General features: G+C 52.6%; 1 protein-coding gene across 1 annotated transcript in view; it reads right to left on the bottom strand.

Annotated features, from left to right (window-relative positions):
- DNA2 (DNA replication helicase/nuclease 2) overlaps nucleotides 1–234 on the bottom strand; it is a 19,770-nt gene extending 19,536 nt beyond the window's left edge. The window contains exon 1 of the mRNA XM_081912557.1: nucleotides 1–234. Within this exon, the coding sequence (XP_081768683.1) occupies nucleotides 1–82 (82 nt within the window). The 5' untranslated portion in view covers nucleotides 83–234.
- Between the last annotated feature and the right edge of the window lie 422 nt (nucleotides 235–656).

Below are 656 nucleotides of genomic sequence, written 5' to 3'. Positions count from 1 at the left end.
CCTCGAAGAAACTCCTCTCCATCAGTTCTTCCAGAGTCACTTCAGCCGCCTCTTCCTTCTTCTCCTGCCTCCTCGCCGCCATTTCCAAGGCGCCAGAAGCATAAGCGGGAAGGGGAAAGAAAAAAGGAAAAAAACCAGAAGCCGGGACAGGAGCTAATAAGCCCCCTCCCCGCCCAGCCCGCGAGGGCGCAGGCGTAACAAGCGCGCTCCCCTATGAGGCGCCGGGGGTGGAGTTGAGGCTCTTCCTGTTTGCGCGGGAGCGCCTGGTCTCTCTCTTCTTTTCCGCGCTGCAAGAACGGTTGAAACTCGTTTCTTTTAATCTGAAGACATTCTTCCTCGTGCTTTATTGTTGTTAGCCGCCCTGAGCCCGGCTTCGGCTGGGGAGGGAGGGATATAAATAAAAATTATTATTGTTATTATTGTTATTGAGAGCGTCTTGGAGTACGAGCTGGGTGGGTGGGAAGGAATTGCTTTCTTCAAAACAAAGAGCAGTGGTCGTTTGCTTGCTCTCCATTTCGTCTGCAGTGAAATCCTGCCACGCTTTTTTTCGTGCTGGCTCTTGCACAGCCCTTCATCTTCCTTGGAGGTTTTTAAAGCCATCTGCTTTTGTTGGGATTCCTGCTTTGCAGAGGGTTGGACTGGATGACCCTCGGGGG

This window comes from Podarcis melisellensis (genome assembly GCF_964234715.1).
Source record: "Podarcis melisellensis genome assembly, chromosome: 5".
Taxonomy (NCBI): Eukaryota; Metazoa; Chordata; class Lepidosauria; order Squamata; family Lacertidae; genus Podarcis; species Podarcis melisellensis.
The sequence above is the reverse complement of the archived record's forward strand: the minus strand, read 5'-3'. Positions and strand labels throughout refer to the sequence as shown.